We start from the raw sequence: 26537 nt of genomic DNA, 5'->3' as shown, positions 1-26537 counted from the left end.
GCATGAGACGTTCACACAAAAGTGCATATTTTTTTCATTTTTCTTTTTTTTTCACCAGGGATACATCAAATGAATATCCACCAGCATTGTCTGGCTTTTATGCTGAGAAAATGGAGAATGCCAGTATGAATTCAGAGTAGAAATTGCATGCCTTCACCTAGCTCGGGGCTGTCACACTGTGTATGTCAGTCATGTGACAAGCACAATGCAATTGGTTGGGGTCTAGATATGCTGACCAAAGAATAAGAGATAAACTCAGATTTTTCACCCAGACAAAATGAAACCCTCACTGCACACAGCTGAGCTCCTCCACGAGCCTTCGAATGGTTTACTCGATCAAGATCAACCCTCTTAACATAATGACAATGCCCCCATCACAAAGCTACCATCTGCCAGTTAGTTTGCGGCAATCTGCGAGACGAGTGACTAATGCCGGAATAGAGGGTTTCGATGCAAGAATGTTAATGAAGAAAACTCAAAACAAAGCAACATAATGCTGGAGTGCAATGAATATGCCTTTTGTGTCCTTGTTGGACTGTTATTGAGGAAAATCACATTTTTTTCATATATAAAACTACTTACCTGCGTTCAACTCCACTCAAGCCTGTTGTACAGAAATTTGGCAAAATCTTAGGGATGCACTGATGTAAAAAGAAATTCCATCTGTAATAATAAAATAAAATAAAATAAAATGAACATGAACATGAACAATTATATATCCAATACAAATACATTTAAAAATTATAAAAATGTCTACTGTTGGCTGATGGTATAATGCATCTCTACTAACTATGCACGATTAATATGTTCAGTTGCATTTTACTATTTGCATTTTCCCACAGCTGTCCAGTGACAAAACACACCTGACACCATTTTTTGGTCACAGGTTGAGAATTGCTATCTTAGAACACCAAATCCTCGGTTTACAGAAAGGAGGTACAGGACTGAGAAACATTAATACTTGGCCAAGGTCAGTGCCTAGAGTTTGTGACTCAATAATCTATAGGCTAAGATATAATCAGAGGGAGACAAGTAGTTGTTAGTGGTCCCTGCACACTGAAGAATGAATCAATCCATCCAGTGACAGTACAATTCCACAAGCGGGTATCAGCTTTTCTCTACAGCCAAGATGACAGACAACTGCTCTTGATTGGCCATTGAGAAAGATGCGTCCCAAGGTGCTGGAAGACAAAGTGACATAAATGCAATACACATTTTGTATGCAATAGGTTCTTGCATTAGCTGTTCAAAAAAGCATGTATTATCATACTCTTGTCTATAAAGATGACAGTAATGGAGGAAAATTGCACCAAGTAAGAGACTCAACATGACTGATTGAATATAATCATAACGCAAAATTTAGTTTACCAAAAGATACCTCTAATCAATGAATCTCATTATTTCAAAATATGCTTTAAGTTTACAGCAGGGATAAATGTAGCCCACATTAGCCGTGGAATATACAGAACAGCGTTTTGCTGTTTTAAATTTCCCAAAAATGCATAAACCCTGCAAAAACAGCTTGCATACATTTGCTCCACCAAGAGCAAAACCAATTAGGTGAGTGACCCCTTTTGTCACAAGGCGTTTACACCGGCATGTTTATTTGTTGCTTTCTTCACCAGTCAACATGCTCTTATTCACTATGATCAAGGTCACTCTCCTCTATTTATTCCGCATTACAGAGCCGTCGCAACAAAACCCCTTCCCTCTGTCCAAGTCTGGACTGATGCGCAATGACCCGACTACTATGGCCAATACTGCGGCTAGAAACCAAATTGCCTCGCTGACTAGGCCTCCGTAAATACTTAAATTGCAATGGACAGATTGGACATCAGTCCTCACTGGACACAATTACCACAGAGGTCCAGCTAGTGAGCCCCAAAAGATCCCTCTGCCCTTCAGAGTTATCAGGTGTGCCTGCGGGACCCTGATAAGACCAAAGAAGTCTGCTTGGAGCACAGCGAAGGAACGCTCCATTTATGCTCGAAACAAGTCTTTATCTTGCTCTCTCTCTCATCCTCTGTCAATATTCCCCAAACGTGCCACGGTTTGACCATATCAAGCAAATTATTGGCATCAAAGGCAAATCGGAGGGAGTTTAAGGGGTTGAGTGTTTAGGTGGCACGAGCGGGCAATGGATCTTTGTCGTGAGAGAAAAGAAAGGAGCGGGAGAAATCCTCTTACGGGTGGAATACTGATGAGAGCGTGATTGAGCTGGTGTGCTAGCGATGGAGAAGTGATGTCACTGATGAGGCTATTGCAGGCAGCTGGAAATGACAGCAGGAACCTGACGCCAGCTCTGCCTTCTGGCTCACACGGTATCCTGCTGCTCACCTCTCACACCGCACAAACCATCTGAACTCGAGTCAACAAAATCTCCGGTAGTTCCTTTTGTCTCACCGACATTCTCCAATGGCCGAGAACACAATAAACACCTTGTAAGCACAAAAACAAGTGTGGAAATCCCAATCTGCTACAGATTATACCTAATAACGTCACAGTACAGGAAACATATGAACGCTGCATAATTTCAAGGCCCTATTTACATACCAAAGAAAACAAACTCTCTGTAACAATTGTGTATGCCTTGTACCCATATCTGAGTGTAACATTCAGACACAATAAAAAAAAAAAACGATCATGACATTTTAACCATATCAAATATGAGGAAAAGTCAATCAAAAGATGAATATTACATTTATTTTTCGTCCGCCATGAAAAGGGCCCCGGCTCACTCATCCAAGGAATGAAATTAATAGCATTTAAAGCAGCAGGCGAAGGGGAAATGTGTTTCTCTAGATCCTCTGCTTCCTCCCTGCCCCAGGCGCTCCGCTACACAACTATATTTCACAGCAAAAGCTAACAATGCTGCCATCTTAATGACCCTAGCAAGGCCACATTATTCCAGAATTTGTTTGTGCATTTCCACTCCCAAATATGCAATTACTTCGCTGCTCGTAAACAAAGTAATAATGCTAGATTTCATATCTGACCCCACAGTACAAACCTATCCATTGTCCGCTCGCGACACCAACGCATCTCACCCTAGAGATAATAAAGCAAGGCTACTACATCAAATCAATCAATGTCTATAAACAATATGTACAGTGGGATCCCGAAAAGTCTAAGAATTAAATTCAGTTCAATTACATAATTTGAGTGGCGAGTTAAAAAATGTTTGAAAGAAGTTGCTTATAGGCTCACCAAGGTTGCATGTATTTGGTTAAAAAATACAGTATAAAAACAGTAATAATGTAAATATTATTAGGATTTAAAATAACTATTTTCTATTCATATATTTTAAAATGTAATTGTGATGGCAAAGCTGAATCTTCAGCATCATTACTCCAGTCTTCAGTCACATGATCCTTCAGAAATCATTATAATATGATGATTTGATGCTCAAGGAACATTATTAGCAATGCTGAAAACAGTTGCAGTGCTGTTTCATATTTATGCAGAAGTGTGGTACTTTTTTCAGGAATCTTTGATGAATAGAAATTTAAAAAAATAGTTTTTAACATTATAAATGTAGTTACTGTGATTTTTTTTTATTTGATTTTTTTTTTTATCAATTGAATGTGTCCTTGCTGAATAAAAGTATTCTTTTCTTCTTATTCTTAATTTCTATTGACGGCAGCGGTCTGACACAAATGTGATGGAGAAAGAGAAGCCATTTGAAATGAATCTGGTGAAGGTTGTGAATATGCTACAGTCAAACCTGAAGTATTTCTGTCAATTCTAGCCAGGTGCAGTCACTCCAGGAGTGAGATGTGGAGCTCATTATCCTATGCATTTAGTGGACGAAGGGCCTGTTTCACATACAAATAAAAAGACAGCATAGAGATGTTGCGTACAGACTGAATTTAAATGTACATTACAAGACAATATCAAAGCCCGAATTCAGCCCGTTTCCACTGGATGGCAGTATCTGTTCAATTAAGGCATATGGATGTTTATACATTTAATTATGACTTAATGCAGCACTTAAATGTAACCTAATTTCATTTGTGCAGGGAATATACAGCATGCTACTTTACTGCTGTGTGGTTCAAACTACTTAGCAGAATAGTATTATACACTGCTCAGGTCACTGGTTAGATGATTGTATATGTATCTCGCCATCCAAACATCCGGTTTGTGACTAAATGCATCTGGCTCAAAAGCATTCCAGCTCATTTGTCAAAAGAGGGCATCTTCTTATGACAAAAGATGCACATAGAAAATGTCTTTCTTTTATGTGGTCCTTCAATGACTGTGCAAAAAAGAAAGAAAAAAAGCCTTCAGGATTCTGTTAACCACCCATTACGTAGATTGCAAAGATTGTCTGCATAGCTCAGACAGGTTTGCATTTGAGATACAAATGGAAAGCAACAGCAAAAATTCTGCACAAGTGCCCTTGCTAATTCACACAGATATTGCTATGCAGAACATGTCAATGTTAACGGCCAATCAATAATTGATCATCTTTTCCACAGATTCCTCAATACCTAATAAATGTACCATTGTGCTGAAGTCCATTACTGAACTATTCTGCTTTTGCAGCTCCCACATTCCCTCCTTCAATGGAACAGAATAGCTACAAGCTTTACAAGATGTTAAATCAATCTATCTGCTTATTGAAGTGTCTTGCTGAACTTTTGACTTGCCTAAAAGTCCATCTGTGTGGCATTACAATTACAAACACAACATGCTATGCGGAATCCCATTGTTTCTTGCCTTGGGAATTCACACAAAATCGGAGACATTCCCCGATTCCCCTGAACACACACACAGTTCTGCAGTACTAGTGTCACATCTTGTAAGAGTGTCAAAAGGAATCCCATTAGGGACCGGGATCATGACGAAAAGACCTGGACGGAGTTGTCCGAGCCCAGTGAGAGGTTAAGGGAGGATCAGAGAGAAGAAAAACAAGAAGAGGTACGCTGCCACACAGAGTTACCATTTATGAGGTCACTGTCGTTCCCCTGGCTTTGGCCTTGCAGCTATTTTGAACTGGCCTGACCTACATCTTGTCGGCAGTCGGCAGCAGACCTTTGCCTGACATGAGGCCCTCTCTGGGCCAAGCAGTCGCACTGCTTTTTGCTTGTAAATATCTGTTGACAAGAGCAAAACATCCTTTACTTTCCCATGGCTGATGTTCTTGCTGAGTATTATGGGTAGTCAGCGAGGCACATAATACTCTAATCTTCTTCTGATTATATGGTAGCACGTATGTGCATGCACACAGTTATTATAAATCACTGCACCTTTTAGCCTGACTTAAACCCAACTGTATAATCATGGGTCTCCAAAGAATAAAACCATTCACCCAAAATGATAAAGCCTTAACCTCACATTTCAAAGCGAGATTATCTCTGGACAGAACCCTTCCCACTTAAAGGTGGAGTGCATCATTTTTAATGTGAAAATGCATTCTTCTATCCAAGCTTAAGACATTCATAGCCTGACTTAACACAATAACAGAGCAAAGCTGTTGCTGTGTTTGTGTGAATTTCCTGACCAGACCCACATAGCAACACTGTTTCAACCAATGGCTTGTGTTTGTGGGCAGGACAATATTTTTGGGGTGGTTGAGTATGATTTCACTTTTCTAACTTTAGTTAGTGTGTAATGTTGCTTTTTGAGCATAAACAACATCTGCAAAGTTACAACGCCCAAAGCTCAAAGCAAAGGGAAATATTTGCTTTTAAAGAAATCGTTTTTTAAGGACTACAACAAAAGGCTGGTAGGGATTACACGACATTCCTCCAGGGTTAGTGACATCACCAACCCTAAAATTTACATAAACCCCGCCCCCGGGAACAAGCATGTTGAGAAGAGGAAGAGTTGTTGTAGTCGAGCACATTTGTGAGTCAGCTCAAACTGTAGCATCCATCTTTTCACATGCAATAGAAAGTCACTCTGTGTGCATCTCACAACAGTTCCTATACTAGCGATTTATAGATTATCATGACAGAATATGCTAATTGAAGTTATAAATTCATCAACTAACCATTCAGAGACGCCCTGTTGCATTCTACGTGTTGTCACTTCTTCTTGAGTCTCTCCATCTTTGTCTGACCCTGTTTAAACATAAAAGACAGAACAGTTTCTGTCATTTTAGTGTGTGTCTGCGTGAGGTAATTGGAGCTGCTAACACAGGAGCTCTTGAAACCCCGCCCTCTGTGTCGGAGCAGCAGCATATTTGCATTTAAAGGGCCAGACACAAAACGGTGCGTTTTTGCTCACCCTCAAAAAGTGACAACTTTAACATGCTATATAAGAATATCTGTGGGGTATTTTGAGCTAAAACTTCACACACACACACACACACACACTGGGGACATCATAGATTTATTTTACATTTTGTGAAAAGGGCATTATATCACCCCTTTAAGATGGGGGAAGAGTTCAAGAAACCATTTGAAAACAGTCAATCGGTCTCTTTCACTAACCCTAACTCTTTCACACATGTATTCGTGCATAAAATCGGCATATAAAAAATTTAACGTAGGATTCATGATTCATGAATATGTTTGAACTAAATTTAATTCTAACTTCATTATCAAATTTAGAACCAACTGAAACCACATACATCCGGTGGCCTTAGAAATTTGAAGTATTTTGAAGTATTCATCATTTCAAAATTTACAACAAAATTACTAGCTGCAGGCGCAGTCTCTCATTTAGAATAATCATTAGAATGAGGGTAATAACAAATGTATGGTTTTCTGCAGAAATATTGAGTGAGAACTTTTCCTGTGCACATTAAATTATTGCTGAATGAGGCCCTTTATTTTTGCATTTAAATTTGGTGAACTGCTAATGGCACAGAAAGTGCATACTTCAACTTTAAATACGAGGGTTCCAAAACCAGTGGGTGAGAAAGCCAGGAGACATTAGTCTGTTAATGGATGATCAGCATGTGTGTGTCAGAATTCAGGGAGACCCTCTTGACTCAGCAATTGTGTTTCTGGAATAAATCTCTAAAAAGCCTTTGCAATAATCTGCTTGACTCATGCCCAGACATAGCCAGTGTGCACTCCAAACGGCAGGCTGCAATGAGAACCAAACAGAGAAATGGCAACAGTTTATGGAGAATGAGCGGGCTTCTCTTAGAAGCCAAGCAGTGGATAACAGAACACAACAGAGTCAGTCAGGTTTGAACAAAGCACTGTGGAGACAACCTGAAACCCTGTGCCGTAATAGGCAGAGAAATAAACAGAATTTGAATCTTTTTTCTTTTCTTTTTTTATAAATATATAAATATTTCTTATTTCAAACTGATTTGAAATTACACCAGGGTGAAAAGTAAACAAAACTAAACAAAGACTATAAAAAATAATTTACACACTTCACATTAAGGTTAATTTCCTAATAAGTTTTTATATTAGGTGTCATGAACTAACAATGAACAGCAATTATTTTACAGTGTTTTTTTGTGTCTAGGTTACCGGTACACTTAAAATAAATGATGTTTTATTAAAGTTCGGGAGGAGCACGTTCAGATAATTAAACACGAGTGGACCACACTCTGTTAATCAACCCAATCAATGAGGTAAGAGGTGTATATATACTGCAAACTTACCTCCGCTCGTTGACAGTTTAACAGCATCCCTCCACCACCCCATCTCCTCACTTCTAGTCCTAAATACTCTTACAACAACGGGGGAGTACTCTGGGTTCGGGTAAAATTTCCGAGCTCGGAGCCCTCCCCCGGACAGCACGCCAAATACGCATAATCTTTACCCTGTTTAATTGATGTAAGGGTGAACTCGTGAAAGTGTAACCGGCAAGATTAATGAATGGTAATGCATTAGCTAATACATCTTTTTCATTAACTAAAGTTAACATAGAAGAACCTTATTGCAAACTGTTGCAACTCAACTTACAGTACCACTCACACAAGGGCTTGCAAGTGTCCAAATCTGTAATTACCTGTGAATGAAGAGAAAATGAAAAAGAAGTGATAAAACGAACGAGAGTGAATGAGAGAACCACTGTATGTGTAAATAAAGACAACTAATTAAAATGCCTTAAAGCATTAAAACAATGAAAATCAGGTCAATCTATGCCACCACGTGTGTTCATTTTATGGCCACTAAACTCTAAACAGATTATTTTAGACCTGTCTATGAGTTATTGACAACCTTGTTCTTTTCATCTACTAGAGTCTATCAGCCAGCAGTCAGGACAAAACATTCAGGCAGTGCTTGTGTTTGAGTGGTTCTCGTTGACTTTAAAGAGCTGACCAAGAGGCAAACTCTGCTCTCCATCAGCTTAGAGGTATCGACAAAATTTAGGAACTCTCTGGACGTTTCAGACCGAATTCATATGCTCAAGGTGGGGAAAATTAAATCTATAGTCATCAATCAGAAGGCTCTTGAGATGCTCAAGTGCTTGCATGTGAATGGCTTCTTTACCTCTGTCATGCAATAGCGGGGCGGCCCACCGGTGATTATGTTTGGACATACAGGCTCTCATAAATAAGCTCTGCCATTCTGCAAGTGGGGACCTGAAAGGCAACGGGCCCCGGGGAGACATTTAGTGTGCTAACAGAGCCCGCGAGTATACAGAGATTAGAAAGCTGTCTTTTTATGTGCCTGCCAATATTGCGGCAGTGTGTCGTTAAACTCATCACACTTCCAAATCACAGCTGTAATATGCAGTAACATTTTAAACGGAGTGTTAAATATGGTATCTTTGGTAGGTGAGGTTTTTCTGAGATGATAAGTATGCATTTGTGAAATCTGTCATTTAGCAGACACGATTATCCAAAGTGATTTATAGCAGGACAATTCCAGGGACCGTCCCCCAGGAGCACCTCAATGGCAGAAGGGAACTGCACAATAAAACCCACCCTCACCACCATGCAGCTTCAACACAACTGCGTTTAACAATCAGTCCATTAGCTTTCCTTTATCATAAGTGTCTAAGTGCTTGGTTAAAACAGACACATTCAAAATGTACAATAAGTGTACTGAATACGTAATTAATCTTTAACTAAGGTTTATGTTTGTATTCATGGACTTTTAGTTTGCTTTTCCTTGTTTCCTGTGTCTTTGTACCCCATGTTCCCGCTCTTTATTTGTTGCCATAGTTACTGATTTAGTTGCACACCTGTTTCTAGTTTGCTTGTTTCACTATGTATTATTGTATTATTATTTATTATTGTATGTATTATCATTATGCTGCATTCACGCCTTAATTGTCGTAATTATGTAGGCTCGAGAAGACAGCATGTGACGTTCTATTTGGAGCTGTTCACTTCCTCAGATTGGGAATTATGTGTGTCTATGGCAACACTATGAATGCCTAAATGAATCTACAGCGGTTATGTGGTACAAGTTGGAGCTCTCAGAAAACTCCCATCTTACAAGCTGTAATTACTAGCTTTACAAGGATGTGAACGCTTTTTACAAGTTGAAACCTGTGGCCAAAACTGGTCTTCCGGGTTCCCTCAGATTAGTTTCATCAGAGTTTTTGAGGCCTCATCGTCTATTAGTGTTTTCATGTACACCTTTTTCTCATTGCATTGTGGTCTTATTGTTTATATTTAGTTGTTATGTTTATTTTAATTTGGTATTGTACAGCACAGTGGTCAACTACTGTTGTTTTTATTGTGCTTTATAAATAAATTTTGGTAATTTCAACATGGCGTGAGCACACCTTTAAGTCATCAGTTTTCCTCAGTTCTTTGATTTTGAAGCACAATAAGAAATTAATGTCAATGTATGTTAATTATTTTTGTAATTTTAGTAGGTAAAAGTATATTTTAATTCAATACCTTTCTAACAATGCTTAAATAAGAATGAACTAAGCATAATAAACATCCATCATTAAGTGTAATTAAAAAGTACTTAAAAGCACCGTCCTTCGGATGAGATGTTAAACCGAGGTCCTGACTCTCTGTGGTCATTAAAAATCCCAGGATGTCCTCCGAAAAAGAGTAGGGGTGTAACCCCGGAATCCTGGCCAAATTTGCCCCTTGGCCCCTGTCCATCATGGCCTCCTAATCATCCCCATATACTGATTGGCTTCATCACTCTCTCTCCTCTCCACCAGTAAGCTGGTGTGTGGTGGGCGTTCTGGCGCAATATGGCTGCCGTCGCATCATCCAGGTGGATGCTGCACATTGGTGGTGGTTGAGGAGATTCCCCCCTTCCATATGTGAAGCGCTTTGAGTACCTAGAAAAGCACTATATAAATGTAACGAATTATTATTATTATTATTATTATTATCATTATTATTATTAAAAGAGCACTAAACTGCATATAAGTAGGACTTAAGTATCTGTAAATACATTCAAGATTATAATAAAAATACAAAATTAATATTTTAATAATTGAAACAATGATTATAATAAAAACAAGTGTAGCAGATTAAGTTTCAGCTTACAGTATTTAGTTGCAGTAAAGTGCATTAAATTTACCGAATAAATGACATTAAATGTCAAGTATATCATATGTGTTTGGCAGTCTCTATACAACATTATACTTTGAATATATTTCAAGTCTATTATACTTAACTGGACTCGCTTAATGCTGAATTTAACACAATTACAAATCATACTAATAAAATAAAGTTGCAAAACACTGTTCCAAAATAATACATTAAGCACATGCTAATGAACATACAAATATGTGTGGACTCTGAAAGTATATTATTTTGATAATCAGTACTTTTTAGACTTAACCCCTTAAGTGTCTTAAGTATAATAAAAATAAATAATTATGATAAAAAGAACACATGTGCATTATAGCTCACTGCCACATCACAAATGGTAAATCTATTATTTTTTTCTTTATATTTAAACATTTTCAGAAACTTTTTTTCTAAAAAACATTTAATGGATGTTATCTTTTAAACTCTTGGCATGAAACCATTCTTTCATGATTTTTCATGTTCATCGCTATTTCAAAATAAAGGTCTGAACACACCTTAGGAGTATGAAAATATTATTGTCGCAAATTGATAAATTACGGAAGAATATGAAAACTAGAGATTGTAAGCTTTCAAATTATATATAGTTTGTCAAGATTAGTTTAGGTTTAATATAGGATATTACTGTTTTAAATTTGCAATGGCTGTGGGCCCATCGGTGGGCCGGTGACACACTTTTTTTCCACAAGGGTATATAAGCACATGATTGACTGGTCTTTACCCAGTCCTTTAGATCCAGTGTAAGAGTAAAACCTTATGATTAAGCAAAGAATGAAGTATTCCCTGCAATAACTGCAGTATTTGTTTTCCAAGCTATAATTCAAAAGAGATACACACAAATGATACCCAAACTGAAGTCATGTCTATCAGAACTAAACACCCTTTTCCTACCAGATTTAACAAAGAAGGTGTCAAACTGAGGCAGTGATATTAATTGTTTTTCCTGTCTATTGGCGTAAGAATTCATTGTCTGAGACACTGAGAGTCAATCCACAACCAAATTTGTTTTCACCAGAAAGGCTTATCTTGTCTTGACATTTGAAAAAAATGAAACATATCAGTAAATTACTCTGTGAATATTGAATCCGCAATAAATTAAGTACCTTCTCTCATGTCTAGTGGGATCAGCGTATCGTGATACACTTCAGAAAGTCTGAGTTGGAAGGAGGGAGCGGGGGGGGGGGGGATAGGGGGATTGAGTCTTTCTTGAAGATATCTTGAACAAAACCACATCTCTCTGATATAAGGCCTCAGGCTTTTTATATGAATCAACCAAGCAAGGCTACTGCTACAAGTGTATACTTCTGGGCTGCAGCTCTGAAACTTTACAGTGCCTCTCTGGGATCTAAACCTACTACACAATGTCTCTAAAATCCACAGTCATGTGATATATGGCTTTTTCTTTAACGGAGATATGTGGGGCACCACCGAAATGTTATCATGTCACATGTGATTTGACTTTTTAAAATAAAAAAAATAAAAAAACGTGGATGACATCTATGAGTCAAAGTACTGCTCACTTACACACAATTCTCAACTGGGGTTTATATATGCATTGAAAACTTTGTTTGCATGACTGTTTTGATCTGCTTTGGCTATAGAAATAGCAATTACACATGCACACTGCTCAAATTAATACACTAACATTACCAATATTGTTTAATGCGCAGCGATTAAAAACAGCTAAACCATGAAGGATGTCGTATTAGCTTTTTGATGCATGAATTATTAAATCACTGTGTTTACATAATTATTTTATACGAGAATAACAGAATCGGAAAATACAAATATACTGACATGACCTTTTCATATAGCTATTTTTTGATCTCACTAATAAATAAATTCTGGCATCAACATGCTCATCATCTGCATTCATGGTATACAAAGATTCCAGTAATGAGCATGATGCACATATACAGTCCATACCCATGGATGTTTGTGCTGAATAAAAAAAGCTACAAACAAACAGATATTTAGTAAGACATTTTTCTTGGACGCAGAGCATACAAAGCATGAGTAAACACACTCAGCTGGTTCACTGCAAAATGTATTCATTACTCTACAGCAACAGAAAAGTAGGCCCAGGCGGTGCAAACTCAGCATATCCTTGGAACTCTGAATACAGCAGACCATATGAATATCCCATGGAAAGGAGGGTACATTTACAGAGCAAAGTGTGTGGGAAAGTTCCAGAGGAGTCTGAGTATCAAAGAGCTCAGGCCTGGACAGCGAGTGTCCACCTTGGGAAACTCAAGACTCTGACACCATAGCTGCAGGCCATAGACGAAAGCAGCAAAAGTTCTGCAGTGCCACAGAAGAAACCCAATTACATTCCCACCGTTGCCCAGCTCAACCCCTCCTGCCAAATCTGCTTCATGATAAGGAATGGCAGCAACATGGGAGAGCCTTTATACAGAAGAACTAGTGATCGATCCAACTTCTCTCCAATTAACAGCAAGGTAAATCCCTCTCCGTGGTCCCTTGAACGTGTTGCCAATTAGTGCTGGATGGCAGATGCTTGAGGGCACTTTCAACAGACCTGCATCTCAAATTTGTTTAGAAATGCAGAGGCTGTTATTCAATTTCGCTCCCTCTTAATACCTCATGCCTCTTCACACACCGCTTATCTGGGGAATTGCGATTAACAAAGATGTCTAACACACACAGGGTTACCGATTGTGGTTTAAAGGCCTTCCAATATTCAGTCCGTATCGGCTTTTGTTTATTTCACAGCTTCAGAGAGCCAGTTCAGGTATTGGAGCAATGCCTCGCTCACACAGCGCTTGTTCCTGCTGTAATGAAACGGCAATAGTGGAATGCTATTGAATGCTTATTTCCCACTGACCTTAAAAATGCAGACAGCAGCACAGAATCTATATTTAAAGTAAACATGAAACGCATGCGGCTTTGGCTTTTTTGCCTGCCGTCTTTGACACTATCTGCACTGAACATTTTTCTGAAGCAAATGTGCATTTTAATCTAGGGATTGTGAGATTTAAATAACCCCTGGCCTAATCACAGCACTCGCTCGCGAGTCCTTCACCACGTACGATAGAGAGCCTTGGCCGTAGCTGGTTATTAACAATACACTTCATTACACGCTGCATACGCTCAAGTGGAAAGGCAGGTTAAAAATAGCATGCTTTGAGATTTGGTTCGTATGCTTTAATAGCTCATGAACGTAACTAAAACAAAATGTCCGAGGAGGTTGCCTGGCAACAAAGGCAGCTCAATTCAAAATGTTTCTACTTAATGAAAGAGTTGAGTAGGTGGCGCAGAATCAGCCCGAGGAAATGGTTTTAGTCGACGCTTGTCGACACTTTCGCTCGCCATCTTAAAAGCACTGATGGCAAAACATTGTCTCGGGACTTCCCCTCTCTTCTTTGTGAAAATGAAACCAATTATAGTATGGTCAATTATTTCCAAGTTAATTGCCGTTAAAGCCTTACTTGTCAAAGGCTAATGGCTATAATCCCGATAAGAGGTCTAATTACGGCAGTTATAGGAGTAAATGGATTTAAGAGTCTGGTGGCAGGTGAAAACAGACAGTCTTTCTTCCATTCTAAATTTTACTCGAATGAACGAGTAAACTGGGGACCTGTTATCGCAACGCATCACATTTTCTAGCATAACAGGCCTTGACCCCATTGTGGATTGAACTCGCGACCGCTCACGTTAACCAAACACTTAAGATGGAAGCACCATCACTCACAGAGATGTGTAATCGTGCCCTTATCTCTTCACAGAGAAAGATTTTACCATGACAACCAAGGTACACAAACAATCGAGCAGCTTTGTTACACCTGCTATTGTGGCTTTACAAAAATGTGCTAGTATCATTTTGAAGGCTGATAAAAAACTAAAATGATATACTACCCTTTTTTAGGCTGCATTTGTTCAAATGTGACCCTGGACTACAAAACCAGTCACATGGATAAATGTTTTGAAATTGAGATGTATACATCATATGGAATCTGAATAAATAAGCTTTCCATTGATGTATGGTTTGGTAGGATAGGACAATATTTGGCCAAGATACACCTATCTGAAAATCTGGAATCTGAGGGTGCAGAAAAATCTAAACATCGAGAAAATCACCTTTAAAGTTGTCCATTTATGTTCGTGATTGTGCTGTATTCACTCACAAAAATAAACGTTTTATATATTTATGGTAGGAAATTTACTAAATATCTTCATAGAACATGATCTTTACTTAAAATCCTAATGATTTTTTGGCATAAAAGAAAAATCGATAATTTTGACCCATACAATGTATTGTTGGCAATTGCCACAAATATACCCGTGCTACTTGTGACTGGTTTTGTGATCCAGGGTCACAAATATACTGTACAGTAAAAGCCATAATATTGTTATTAGAGTTAGAATTAGAGTTTTAAATGGTCGTTTGACAGTAAAAGTTAAAGCTGAATTTTCAGCATCAGTCTCACAATGTCACACATTTTCAGAAATCATTCTGATGATGTGGTGCTCAAGAAACATGTATTATTATTATTCTGAACACAGTTGTGCTGCTTAATATGTTTGCAGAAACTGTGGTGCATGCTTTATTTTAGGATTCTTCTATGGAAGTTTATCTTTATTTAACAGTATTCATCTTTTTTTATTAAAATAATAATTTACATGTAAATAAGCAAATTAAAATAACACAAAATACAAAAAAAAGTAAGGATGCTGGGAGGCAAAATATGAAAGTATCTTTTACAGTAGCTGGCATGGCAGTGTAAATGTTCAGGGTCAAATTGGGTCTCGTTCTGCAGGACCTCCACAATCTTTTCAATGTCCTTTTCCTGATGGTCGTGTTTATAGATATAACTGACATGCCCTCTACCAAGGACACCAAAACACAGCTGTTGTTTCAGAAGATGACCTTTAAAAATACAGTATTCCTGAGGTTTGTAGACCTCGGGAAGGTTATGATTGTTGAGAATTTTTTTACAGCTCAAATATGATCTATGACCTCGTATTAAAGTAGGCCTATTGCAGAATCGAAGAAAAAAAAAATCCACCAAGACTGCACAGATATTGGCTCGATTCAATAAAAGAAAAAAATATGCATGACCTCCAACCAGCACCTTCTTGAAATTCACTGCATTCTTTGATTTCCGCTGAACTTTGGTTAATTGACATTTAGGAGGGGAAGCAACAGCCTGTTGAGAACTTAATTGCAGCACGACAGTTTTCGCTTTCTCTTCAAATAAAGGTCGAGACCTTACCTCCTCCGCCGTTAGAGGCATGCATATGCGATACTCCTTCAGGAGCATAACGCCCACACTCGTCAAAAGTGTTCAGAAATTCATGAGAAGGAAACGCTTTCCGCTGACTGCTCCCACTTAGTTAACTTCCTTCCTTTGTTAAAGTTCTCCAATCGCCTCGAAACCTACAGTTGGAAAAAAGATCTACAACACTTACATTTTACCAGCATCTTCTGTGATCTGTATTATGTGTTTTATGAAATATTTAGCTGTGTTTTTCCATTGCATAGCAATAGTATTTTTTTATGCTGTTGCAAGGAAAATGCTTTTGCAATGTTGTTCAAACATTTCGAACTGGACAAGGGGGGGAAAAAACCTAGAACTAGAAGAAAATATAAGACTGTTATTTAATGTAGCCAAGCAGCAGAGCCTAAATGTCAAACAGTTTGTCTTTGTCTTGATGAAAAATATCATTCTTTAAAGACAAAATGCACTCTGATGGCTGATCATCAATTACAATACAGACAGCCTATTTTAAGCATCATGCAGATGATGCAGGTAAAGTTTGTTTGATTTTTTTTGTCTTCCGCAGCCTTTCACAGTGAGAGTTGGACATGTCGTGTGCATGTTGCAGATTGGATTCCTGCTGACATGACAATGGCATTTAATTAGAGCGGGTGAATGGATGTTACCTTTGGCATGGTGATTGCCTCTCAGTTTCTGCTGCGCTGTCATTGATGCCGTCAAATCACTCTGCAGGTAATCATACAAGAGAAGGACGTCAATATTACACCTCACAGTGAGAATGTGTACCGATGTCTCATGTTCAGGACATTACGTTTCATATTTAGACGTTTTATGTTCCCTATTTGAGGCAAAAATAATAATTCTCTTTATCTGCATTTTGTGTTTTCCAAAAAACAATTTTTTAGACAACATTTACTGGAAAAGGGGGAGTTTACTGGGAGTTGTTTTCAGAAAATATCTTCCTCCATATATGCCTAAAACACGATAAAGTCATATGCTAATTAGGTGAGAAATACGAATAAAAAATATCTGAAAATCTGTGTGCGCGCGCGAGTGTGTGTGTGTGTGTGTGTGTGTGTGTGTGTGTGTGTGTGTGTGTGTGTGTGTGTGTGTGTGTGTGTGTTTTTACTGGAAAATTTGAAAAACAGACCTTCACACTGCAGAAAGAAAAGTGATTTTAGTTCAAAGCTTTGTTTTTTTTTCTCTTACAAATGGTTATTTCAAGATTGAATGCAAGCTATTCTTCTTCTGGAGTGAAAGAAAGTGTGTTTGTTGTGGTTGTGACAGGTGCCGCGTTTCTTTAGCTTTGCTCATCAACAATGTATTTTGATTTCTAAGACAACACACACCTCAACTAGTTCTTACCTACACCCCCACCTCTCTGAAGAGATGCCCTCTGTGCTCTACACCAAGCCTGGCTACCTGCTCATCTATCAACCTGTCTGGCTGTGCTGTGTAGATCCAGTTGAAGTTAAATTCCTAGCCCACAGCACACACACACACACACACACACACACAACCTCCTTCTCTCACATAGGGTGTTGTTCCTTTATGGTAAGATGTGCGCTGTAACGCATGCATAATTGTAGATTTTTTTTCAAAAAGCGGCTTTGATATTCGAATTCCATTTATTATGAGCATGATATTGACGTATACAGCACCAACAAATCAGTGAGTGACACCGTTATCAGATTACCCTCTACATTACAGAATGTGATAGAAAGTGCATGCAACAAACATCAAACAACTCATCAATAATGTTATATTCAATCCTGTTCATTAATATCATTCAAGTGGCCAGTCAAGTGGCAGTCACGGTTTAAACGTACTATCCAATGCAATACACTACGCCTTTCACCAGCAGATGGCAGCAAGGAGCTTTTTACCAAGTAAAAACGTTAAGAACTAAAAAGGTCAACAAACAGTCTGTGATTAGATCTTTTCACATGATCCAGTGATTTGGAGAAATAATCCTCATGTTAAAATATAATCCTCTTTTGAAATTTAATTTGATTATTTTATTTGGTTTTAGCTGCGGTTGTTCAGATTCATTTTTTTATTTTATGTAACCTTGTTTTGTACTCATTTTGAATGCATATAAAGATAGCATTGGAAGAACACACACACACACACACACACACACACACACACACACACACACACACACACACACACACTCTTCTGATGTTTATCTAATATGCATTCTGAAAAAGCAATATGCACACACTACCCTTCAAAAGTTTGGGGTTGATAATATACAGTATAAAGAGTACTGTGGAATATTGTTACAATATAAAATAACCATTTTCTATTTTAATATATTTTGAATTGTAATTTATTCCTGTGATGGCAAAGCTGAATTTTAAGCAGTCAATACAACTTCAGAAATCAATCATATATTCAGCTATGCACAGCAGTGGATTTCACATCTACAATGCAATTAAAACTATACCCACACATTTCATACATGTCTCAAATCAATTCATTCTTCCATAACACTAGCAAAAGTTGTCACCCAACAAACACACTTTGTAAAAGAGGTAGCATTATACAATGTTTTCATTTGTAAAATATTATTTTAAAAACAAGAATGACACAACTCTAGAATTCACTGCAGTATATGCTACATAGTATAAAATTATTATTCCTAAGTTATCCCCTTTTTTTACAGATGGTAATGAAATTATGTAGTATTGATAGCATTTAATTTTTTTAGACTCAGAATATATTTCATTGTGGTATTACTTTAGAAATGTAGCAAATTGATGTCATATTCAGTTTTGAAATTAAGTTTGAAAAAAGTATGTAAATTGCAAATTGGTCTTTAGGTACATCGAATTTTGCCGGTGGTTGTGCCCGAGTGAGAAAAGATATTATGTCATTTGAAAGATGTAGTCAGTGAATGCTTTTTCCACCAAAGCAATGGAAAATTATTCACAGTTTAATAACATAAACTGTGAGTTTTTAAAAAGTGACGCAAGTATTGAGAAATGAGTCCTAGTTTAAATGTAAAATGTATAATTATTTCAAATTCAGACCTATTTCAAATAGTTATCTACTATGTGGCAATCTATCCGTCCAAACAAATCACACATTTATTCAAGCCGAATGAAAGCAGGTCACTGGCTCACTTGCACTTCGCACCTGAATTCACCTGAAGTTCTGAATATGTCCTTACGTCACACAAATCACCCACTTATGGCTCTTATGTCTCTAAAGCTCTCGATCCTCTACCCCCAGCAGCTTTATCATGCTTGACTGTGTCAGCGCAATGCGGTAGATGGTGATAATGATCAGGAGGTCAAAGGAATGATGGGAGCTACGAGGCCAGGGGGCAGTTTTCTCCTGCCTGTCAGTCTGTTGATTTCTGGATAGGGTTAGATGACAGCCGGCCCATCACCCCCTTGCTTTAGGTGCAGCTCCCAAAGGGATCAATCAATTAGCAGTGTCAACACAGATATTAGCCAATGTGATGGTGATTCACGTCCTAAGAAAGCAGCAGGCACATCCGATAAAACAAAAAAAAAAAACTCCTGCAATATTTGAACACATTCGGTTTGAGAAAGCACTCTATCTCTGCAGAGGATCTAATTGGATACTGGGGGGGGGGGGGGATCCAGTGATTTATGCTGCACCTCACCTCTATCTGTATTGGCTGGAGGCAGCTGTGAGGAAGAGTATGATGGGAATAGGGAGTGCAGGCTGGCACGTTTCCACAGTGGGAAAGCTCTCATACACTGCTTTGTGCTCCTTGATCAAATTCCATTTGCTGTTCTAGTCAGTTGCACCGTATCAGAGAGCATGACAAATATTAATCTCGTGTTCCTGTCAGAGCTGTGCTCCCATCGTGCCCTTGAATAATTCAACAGCGACAGTGCGAAGTTGGTAACAGAAAAATGGGAGCGAGAGGGTTGATGTTGTTGATCGGCAAGGAAATCTATAAAAAAATATTTCACAGCGCAACGCTGTCAGCCGTAGTGACAACATGCTCACAGGTATGCATGCCCTGCAGCCACAGGTGCCAGTGCTGATTTCAAGATCATTGGCTCGCTGGGTTGAAAAGTCTCCTTTTCACCTCTTTAAAAGCAGATTACGGACACAATGTTATCACCAGCTTCTGAGTACATACCTTTGTGACAGCACCTAATCTGTGACCTGAGGCAGGTGAGGTCAGAGGTCAACCACTGTCCAGCCAACGAGCCTGACTTAACCTGCACAGCCCTCGACGTAAACGCTCGCTTCAGTGGAAATCTGCAAATCAGAACAGTTCAAGAGACTTGAGCTTCTGCTACAGCAGATAATCTGCTCACACATGTCCACCAGTCTGAAATCATTCATCTCAGTCTGTGCTCAAAGTAGCTGGAAGATGAAACCATGAAACTTATGGGTTTTGATACTGCCAAGAGTTTGTCAGAGTATACCGGCCTTGCAAATATGATACAAAAAAAAAAAAAAATTACAAAAACGTAAATGCAACAAAGATTGCAACAACAGATTTCCAACTCCTGCGAGGAATTCAGATGATGCAAACACTGAATCAACATGCACCTATGCTAAATTTGCAATTATATCCTAATAACTTAAGTCAAGTCACCTTTATTTCTATAGCGCTTTTTACAATACAGATTGTTTCAAAGCAGCTTCACAGTGATAACAGGAAAATAATGCAACAAAGTTTGTTTCTAGAAGAAAAAAGCGTCATAGTCCATCTTAAGTAAGTTCAGTGATGGTTCATTTTTGTTGTAAAAAGTTATTAATTTAGTTCATTTACATATCTAGCCGCTCTGAAGAAAACCGTGATGTCATCGTCCAGCTCAGTTCAGTTCTCATATAATGGTGTCAAATTGCAGGCAGATCAATGTATGGTAACAACATGTATTCACTACTTCAGTAAGCTCACTGTTTCTGCCTTAAATTAATATTGTTAGCTAAATGCGTGATTTGTATTTCTGAAATACATAACTTGACACAGTCACCTCTGATAACAGATCACTCTAAATTGTAATGTAGACACATGCATTTTCTGTAAAGCTGCTTTGAAACTAAATGTATTGTGAATAGCGTTATGCAAATAAATGTGAATTCAATCGTGTTGAGTTTTCAAACTGAGAGCGTGCTTGTTGCTGTGGCTTTATACAGAATTTAAAATGAATTTGAAAAGATCACAAACACCAAAACTGGAGCTAAACTGTGGAAGCCAGCATTTAGTCTGATTTAATGAATTAATGTTGTGTGCCTGTCACTGCATGGAACCTGCATATAAAATCATTTCAATATTCTATGCTACTTCATAAAAGCCTGTATTGCAAAAGATCATATTGACAAATAGCTTTACAAAGGATTTTCACTGTATTTTCTGATGATTTCAGAATGCTGTGCATGCCAGAAATAGGTTTATCATCACACACTGCTTATGTGGGCAGTGTGAACAGTGTGAAACATGCTAATATGGGCGCCGAAGTAAATACTCTATAGTTCAAAAGTTTGGAATCAGTCCTGTTTTTAAATAATATTTTTATACAGCAAGGATGCTTTAAACTAATCAAAAAAAGTGATAATAAAACATATATAATGTTAAAAGAGATTTATTTCAAATTGTATTTCTATTCATCGAAGAATATAAAAAAAAATATTATGGTGTCCACTGTCCACAAAAAAAAAAAAATTAAGCAGCACAACAGCTTTTACCATTGATAATAATAAGAAATTTTTCATGAGCAGCAAATTATCATATTAGACTTATTTCTGAAGGATCATGTGACACTTAAGACTGGAGTAATGATACTGTGAATTCAGCTTTGCCATGACAGGAATAAATGAATGTATTAAAATAGAAAACAGTTATTTTAAATTGGAAAAAAAATTCACAATAAAATCTAATAAGAGCAGCATTGGTGACCAGCTAATTCATAATTATTTATGCTTGTTTTCTTGCATTCCATAACAATTCAGGCTGCATTGGTCACATATCCATACCGAAATCAGCTTTAATGATTTTTTAAACTACATAAATCATGTGGATTAACATTGACATAAATAATATTAAAAACCTTGGTCATGACCTTTGAAACAATGCTTGAGAAGCTTATTTGTTTGGTGTGGGAAAGTAACTCTGAGCTGTAGGATTAAATGCTCCCCAAATGTTTTGAGAAGCATTTCAGTCAATTGCGGCGTGCAGGAAATTGAGCGAGTTTATGAGTAATTTACTACTGCAGCAGCTGTGTTTGCTAGTTCCCTGACATTTACTGTTTATCTCGGATGTGTGCACAAAAAAAAAAAAAAAAAACCCTGTTTCAAAAGATCTACTATATACTGCATGAACACATTTCCGATTAATGATAATTTGTTTAAAAGTTGCAAAGATCTTTTGTCTAAATTCTGGGAACCTCAAGAAACTTTTAGGAATGTTGTTACACTGAACATAAAAGCAGACATTCATAGAAGTTAAAAAAGTGCTTTGCCATCAGGCCGCAGTTCAGAGGGCATAATAATTAAACACACTTGAAGTTTGTACTATCTATTTTTACCCTAACAAACCCATTACCACTTCAGTGCTCTTAGACATGTTGGAGAATAGCTGGCAATACCAAACATCACAGAGTCTAATCCTTCCCTTTCATTTCTTCTCAGCTCACGAATACATACTGCACTTTTCAACTTCCAGAGGTGGTTAGTGGCGCGGTCAAGGTCTCAATCTTCTACCAAAGCCCAGAAACTCTTCGCCTAGCCAGGACCTGTCTGTCTGAATATTAAAGACTACATGACATTAATCCCTAGCACACAACTCTCAAATGGCTAATGAGGGCCACTGAGGATCACTGTCTGGCTCCTCCGCATGGACGCTCAAATGTGAGTCTGGGAACCCAGTCACATGGTCACTCTCAGTCTCCTTCCACTTTTAATTGCCACATTTCCTGTTTCTGATATAAATAAATCCTCCTATCTCTTGAAAATAAGCAGCAAAATCAAAGTAGGTCGTGGAAGATGAAAGGAATTCTCAGTTATCCTTCAGATGAGGGGCTCTCCACAATGGATTAAACCTTCTGAAGCCGTTTCCTGATCTAAGACTTATTGTTATACTGTTACAGCTGAGTATAATTGCATTGCTAGAATTCAGTTTTAAAATAGGGGGATTATAAAACAAGTCAGTGTTACTACAAACACAAGACAAAAATATACATTTCACTTGTTCTTCATTACACTGAAGTGAACATGGCCCTCTGGACTTAACAATTACCCACAGAACGATGAGGGGTCAATACAAGTGTTAATCCAGGACAGGGAAGTCCCTAAATCACCCTCTCAAAGCAAATTATACCTAGACCAGTCACATCTTACATTCATAAAAGCAAACAGAGAGATAGTGCACAGACACACACACACACACACACACACATTAAATAAAAACGAAAATACATTATTACTATATAAAAAAATTGGGGTCAGTAAGAAATTAATACTTTTATTCAGAAAGGATAAATTAAATTGATCAAAAGTGACAAAATTTTCAAATAAATATATTTTTTAATCATTCTATTCATCAAGGAATAAAAAAATAATAATAATTAAAAAAAAGTACCATGGCATGATTTCCATAAAAATATGAACTGTTTCAACTATAATAATACTTTAGCATCAAAACAGCACATCAGAATGATTTCTGAAGGATCATGAGACACTGAAGACTGATGTAATTGTAATGGCTGCTGAAAATTCAGCTTTGCCAACACAGGAAATTACATTTGAAAATATATTAAAATAGAAAACATTTATTTGATATTGTTATTTTCAAATAAATTATATATGATATAGTTTTCACAAAGGGTTATATCTCAGCAACTACAAGGCTTTCACACACGCAAAAAAAAGTCCAATTACACAAGTGTGTTTTCTCCGGCAGCACAAATTCACGTAAAAAACAACAATAGATGTGACCTAAAAAGTTTAACTATGTTGTCAAGACAGGAGTGTTTTGGGGTCAAAACGTGTTTTATTCAATATTATACATCTAAAATTCATTACAATATTGGTTGGCCAAAGAAATTATATTTCAGTGTTATATTTGCCGTTTCATTAATTGTTTTACTGTTTAATTTTGAGTACAGAACTTCTAATGGCAGGCGCCATTGTAACAACCTGCAGGCAAACGCCAACCTAACCTAAACATTTTTCTCAATTTACTTGAGCAAACCCGTCAACAAGCGCTGGTCTGGGCTGATGGCGTACGTTCTGGATGAATCGATTACAAATCTAAAGTCCTTGCTGCTCCACATTCAAAGTGTTTCATTGATAATAATCGGCTTCTCAAGAAATCCACTTAGACTGAATCCCTCCCTCATCTCTCATGAGATAAGGACAAAGAGTCGTCTACTTTTGGGGGCACGCATGTTCCCCACACACAAAACAAACAGAAGAAGCAAACGAAGGGGGACTTTATATACTTGCCTTTTCCAGGTGTAGCCGCAGGGTGGGGTGAAAGGTGGGGAGGTACTTTACCCACCACTCTTTTCGGGAGGGGGGCAGGACTTACGAGGAGGAGGAGAAGGTTTATCAGATGGTTTGTCTGCTTTTGAGTCTCTATTGAATCTGACGTTCAGCTCTGCGCTCTCAAATGAGAAACGACTCCCACCAAAATCGCAACTTTTTTTGTTGCATCACAAGCCCAAAAATCGTCGGATAAACTTTGGTCGGCTTGACATTTTTTAAAGAGGTTTTGTGCTGGTTTTGCATTGTTTATTTCTTGTGATTGCGTGCAACTGAATCTGGAAGTTTTCCTTGGACTGAAGTCATGATGTCAGATATCTCTGTTAATGATCATCTGGAGGGGATACTGTCTGATTTCGAGGGTAAGTGCATTCATTTTATAGTGATTTATGGGGCTGTGAGAAACTTTTGCAAGTGCAGATTATTTAAAATAAATAAAGTCTATAAAAACTTTTTTATAAAAAACTTTTTTTCACCACGTGTATGTAGGTAGAATAATACATATGTAAATGGATACATTAATACGAAGTAGAACTTTTAAAAAATATATATTTTAGTCTATTTTGCACATTTACTGCTGATTATGGGATGAGTATGAAAGTGTATTTGATGTCTTATTATAAAGTTATTAGAAAGGCAGTACTTTGTAAAGAGCCTGACACCATTCCACTGTTGTTCTGCTGCATCTTAGCATCCAAATCTCATCTTTTTACACTACAGAGTGTCAAGAAGCATCTCCACAACCCCCACCACAGCCGTGTCCACTATTGAATCTGACACATTTCTCAGGAAGAGAGGCACCCTTTCCAATAGATCCGTCATGGACGGACACCGCTGTGTCATGGACGGACACAGCGGGAAATGGAGAACAATAGTTTCTCTCAGTGTTTAGACAGGTGCTGATGTGAAGAGGAAAAACAAATTAGTTCAAGCACTCAGAATAAAGCACCATCTATTATTATATGTATGTGCTACGTGGAGACAGTTGTGGGCTAAATACTGTCTGAGGAAGAGCTTTAGCTGCCTTGGTAAAGTTGTGGAGTGGTTTGTCTGGTAGATGCTTCAGCAGAAAATCATTCTTGAGAAGACTGTGGCAATTACACGTGATGACAGGGAAAATTGAGGTGTCTTTTGCTAAGCAGTAAACAAATATGTTCACTGGGTGTGTTCCTTCCAGAACTGAAATAGAACGACAGTTCTCAATGTTTTACCAATGCGTTAAACAAAATCACTTGACATGCCTTGATTTCTGTCAGTTCCACCCAACTTTTATTAATCTTTTAAAAAGTACTATGACTTGAGACAAGGCAACATTGGATTTAATTAGAAGATTGGATCATCGCCATCCATGTCCCTTTAAGTATAGATGTGAAGGCATAGTGTTCTAAGCTTTGGCCGTTACAGTTTTCTCAAATTCATACAGGCCATGTGATTCCTAGTAGCAGATGCCACAAGAGAGATATTACATTCTTTCAGCTTCACCTCAAACCAGCAAATAGGGTCATTTCCGAACAAGAGACCAGTGTGCCGCCATGTGCTTGAGTGAAGATAGACAGAACCGCTGTTCATGTTGAGAAAATCTCGCCTCTTGGAATGTTGTGGGACGTATAGGGAGATCCTTGGTTCTTTCATATGGCCATTTGTGGCCGAGTGACTGTGAAACGTAGTCATCCATTTCTTATCAGTAGAAGTTTAATTGTAGGCATGAACTTTCGTGATCCATAGAGATTCAGTCTGTTCAGCGGGTGACGACGGATGCATTTCCTGTAAATGTGAATGTGTGGAAATGAGGGAAAGGCAAAATCCCCCCTCCCCAAAAAAAACAACAACTTTCTGTTGTGTCATTTGAGACTGACCCATTAGAAATGGCATATCCTGTATCTTGAGGCTACATTTTTGATCAAGCAGAGCCAGGGTCATATGCTCTTGAATAATGGTACTGATTCACTAAAGTTTAAATTAAAACAAAAGACGTTGGTGTTCATTGCTTTTTCATCCTGTACATTCCTTGTAGCATTATGGGAGTCATAGAATAAAGATTGAGGAGAAATCGGGGCCCTGGTAAAGCCTTATGGTTTAAGGAAGGCTAAGCTTTAAGGATTGTGTGAAATATCTATGTACTGTGTCTATGTATGTGTGTATGAACACTACTGGGGAGGAAAACAATTGGACCGTGCCAAGTTAAGTTTTGAATTTTGGAGTATATAATATTGCTCAACATGACGCACAAACTGACCTTGAACTTCAACTCTAGAAATGTGCAATTTAAGGAAAGACTTACTTGACCTTCTGATGTCATTTTGAGATGTTATCTGTTCTTTCTGCTATAGAAAATACCACTTCACAAAATAGTTGTCCAAATAGTGGCTGTTCAAGCTTACACT

General features: G+C 37.9%; 2 protein-coding genes across 2 annotated transcripts in view; one reads left to right on the top strand and one right to left on the bottom strand.

Moving 5' to 3' along the window:
- Nucleotides 1-15726, bottom strand: part of rbfox1 (RNA binding fox-1 homolog 1) — a gene marked incomplete at its 3' end in the record, with an annotated part of 266295 nt that extends 250569 nt beyond the window's left edge. Inside the window, exon 1 of the mRNA XM_079894971.1 lies at nucleotides 15664-15726. Within this exon, the coding sequence (XP_079751097.1) occupies nucleotides 15664-15711 (48 nt within the window). The 5' untranslated portion in view covers nucleotides 15712-15726. The remainder of the gene's footprint in view (nucleotides 1-15663) is intronic.
- Nucleotides 15727-24020: 8294 nt separating this feature from the next.
- The window catches only part of septin12 (septin 12), a 64056-nt gene continuing 61539 nt past the window's right edge, over nucleotides 24021-26537 (top strand). The window contains exon 1 of the mRNA XM_079847298.1: nucleotides 24021-24515. Coding sequence (XP_079703424.1) covers nucleotides 24458-24515 — 58 coding nt within the window. The 5' untranslated portion in view covers nucleotides 24021-24457. The remainder of the gene's footprint in view (nucleotides 24516-26537) is intronic.

The sequence above is a fragment of the Squalius cephalus genome, assembly GCF_949319135.1.
Source record: "Squalius cephalus genome assembly, chromosome: 1".
NCBI classification, from domain to species: domain Eukaryota; kingdom Metazoa; phylum Chordata; class Actinopteri; order Cypriniformes; family Leuciscidae; genus Squalius; species Squalius cephalus.
The sequence above is the reverse complement of the archived record's forward strand: the minus strand, read 5'-3'. Positions and strand labels throughout refer to the sequence as shown.